Here is a 2,043-nt window from a genome sequence, read left to right on the forward strand (position 1 = left end):
ACACACACACACACACACACACACACACACACACACACACACACACACACACACATACATCGCTTAGACACAGCGAGATTAATAACCTGACGTAGAACTCAGTATGCACATGTTTCAGAAGTGCTTCATGAGTATAGAACAGTAATATATAAGGAAGATAGTAATAGTGATAAAGTCATTACTGTTGCATATATAAAAAAGTGTATGTCCAAATGCTAATTAGATTTACGAGAAGAAAAAGTAAAAAGACAGAAAAATATAGAGAGAGAGACACATGCGCACGTACTTGAAAAAACACACGCACACACAGTCGCACACACAGCGCAGAGATAATATGTAATATGTTTTTTCGTGTGTGTGTCTGTATGTGTGTGCGTGTGTGTGTGTGTATGTGTGCGTGTACCTGTGTGCGTATCCATGTGCATGTTGGTGCGAGTATATATCTATGGGTGTGTTTATACGCCATATGTATATGTAATGTATGTGGGAACATCTATACATTTTCTGTTGTTGAATTTTATTAGCTTGCTTTAAATATAAAGTCATTCTTATTTTTATCTTCTAGGCAAATTCAATGGTTCAAAAGGGACAAATAGAAGAAGCTAAGGTAGCAAGCAAAAGTGCAAAATCATTTATTAAAATATCATTTCTTGTTGGTTCTATTTTGTTACTTACTGCTTCCGCAGCAATAATTATATTCAATGTTCTACGAAGTTTCTGATGATGTCAACGACAAGTTGTTCAGTTCTTCAAGAAATTAATATTAAATGTGTTTTCTTTTCTTTATATTCATCTTCAGCTATAATTATGTAAAGTATACTCAGCAAAAAATGTTTAAATATATTGAGTACTTCAATCGACAAATTACATATATCATAATAAATAATATGATTCCAAATATTAAACAATGATATATTCTAATCGGTGAACTCTACAGCCTTAGCCTGATGGCAAGAACCACTAAAGAAGTAAAACTATGAGAGTATAGAGATATTCCTGAACAAATTGTACCATTTCTTCCCTCCGATTTAAGCACCCAAGAAAGCAATGGGTGGTGTTGTTGCATTTTGCTTTTACATGAATCTTCTTTATTATTATCTCAGGAACTATCAAAGTTTAAAACCATTTTATGAACATAATCGTGAGACAAAACAAATTTTTTAAACTCTTTTGTAGTTTTCAAAATGTTGCCTTAAAGCCAATTATTTATTTCACTGTTAAATATTCAACTAAGATAAACTAGACTATTGTTACACGAAAAATAAACAGTTACATAAAGACATACCCAAATGTTGCAGTACATGTCAATATAATATTTTAGATAATGGTAGACAGCATTGGCTAAAAGTGAAAACTACGTCAAAACATTGACCCCCAAATGAAGAGGAATATTACTTTTTGCTTTCACCCATAACTAATTGGTTTAAATTGGTTTTAATATTTCATCTAATCATGTTACAGAATAGGAAGTGGAGTTCACAGCAAATATCTGATTATTTACTCGTAGTGTTTTAATGATTTTATTTTCAATGTGTGTAGTGAACATAAACATATATGATTTGTAAGTAAAATAATATCTGAAAGCATTCTCCCCTCGCAAAGACTCCATATATTAACTAATGCATTTGATAACAAAATAATAGCAGTTTAATATTTGTAAACACACCAGTAAATCAACTTGTATATTATGTAATCAACATTCAATGAAATAAAGCATTATTTTCTCTACCAAAAACTATGTTGTGGTCTTGTATAAGGTTAGGAATTTTGGTAATCCTTGTGCCGTTACTAAAACCATCCTCCTCCTCCTCCTCCTCCTCCTCATCATCATCATCATCATCATCATCATCATCATCATTATCATCATCATCATCATTTCACTCTGTTACCTCAATAACAGTTACTTGGACGTTTTACGAAAGGTTTATTTATGACTAGAAATTATGCATTGTAGTGAAAGGAGAACAGATCGTAAGAACTATGATTCTGATACATTTCGATTATTATTATTATTATTATTATTATTATTATTATTATTATTAT

The 2,043-nt window shown here is 31.2% G+C and overlaps 1 protein-coding gene across 1 annotated transcript in view; it reads left to right on the plus strand.

Moving 5' to 3' along the window:
- LOC128247097 (proline-rich transmembrane protein 1-like) overlaps nt 1-1,723 on the plus strand; it is a 22,292-nt gene extending 20,569 nt beyond the window's left edge. The window contains exon 4 of the mRNA XM_052965926.1: nt 566-1,723. Coding sequence (XP_052821886.1) covers nt 566-721 — 156 coding nt within the window. The 3' untranslated portion in view covers nt 722-1,723. The remainder of the gene's footprint in view (nt 1-565) is intronic.
- The last annotated feature ends 320 nt before the right edge of the window (nt 1,724-2,043 follow it).

This window comes from Octopus bimaculoides, chromosome 2 (assembly GCF_001194135.2).
Source record: "Octopus bimaculoides isolate UCB-OBI-ISO-001 chromosome 2, ASM119413v2, whole genome shotgun sequence".
Taxonomy (NCBI): domain Eukaryota; kingdom Metazoa; phylum Mollusca; class Cephalopoda; order Octopoda; family Octopodidae; genus Octopus; species Octopus bimaculoides.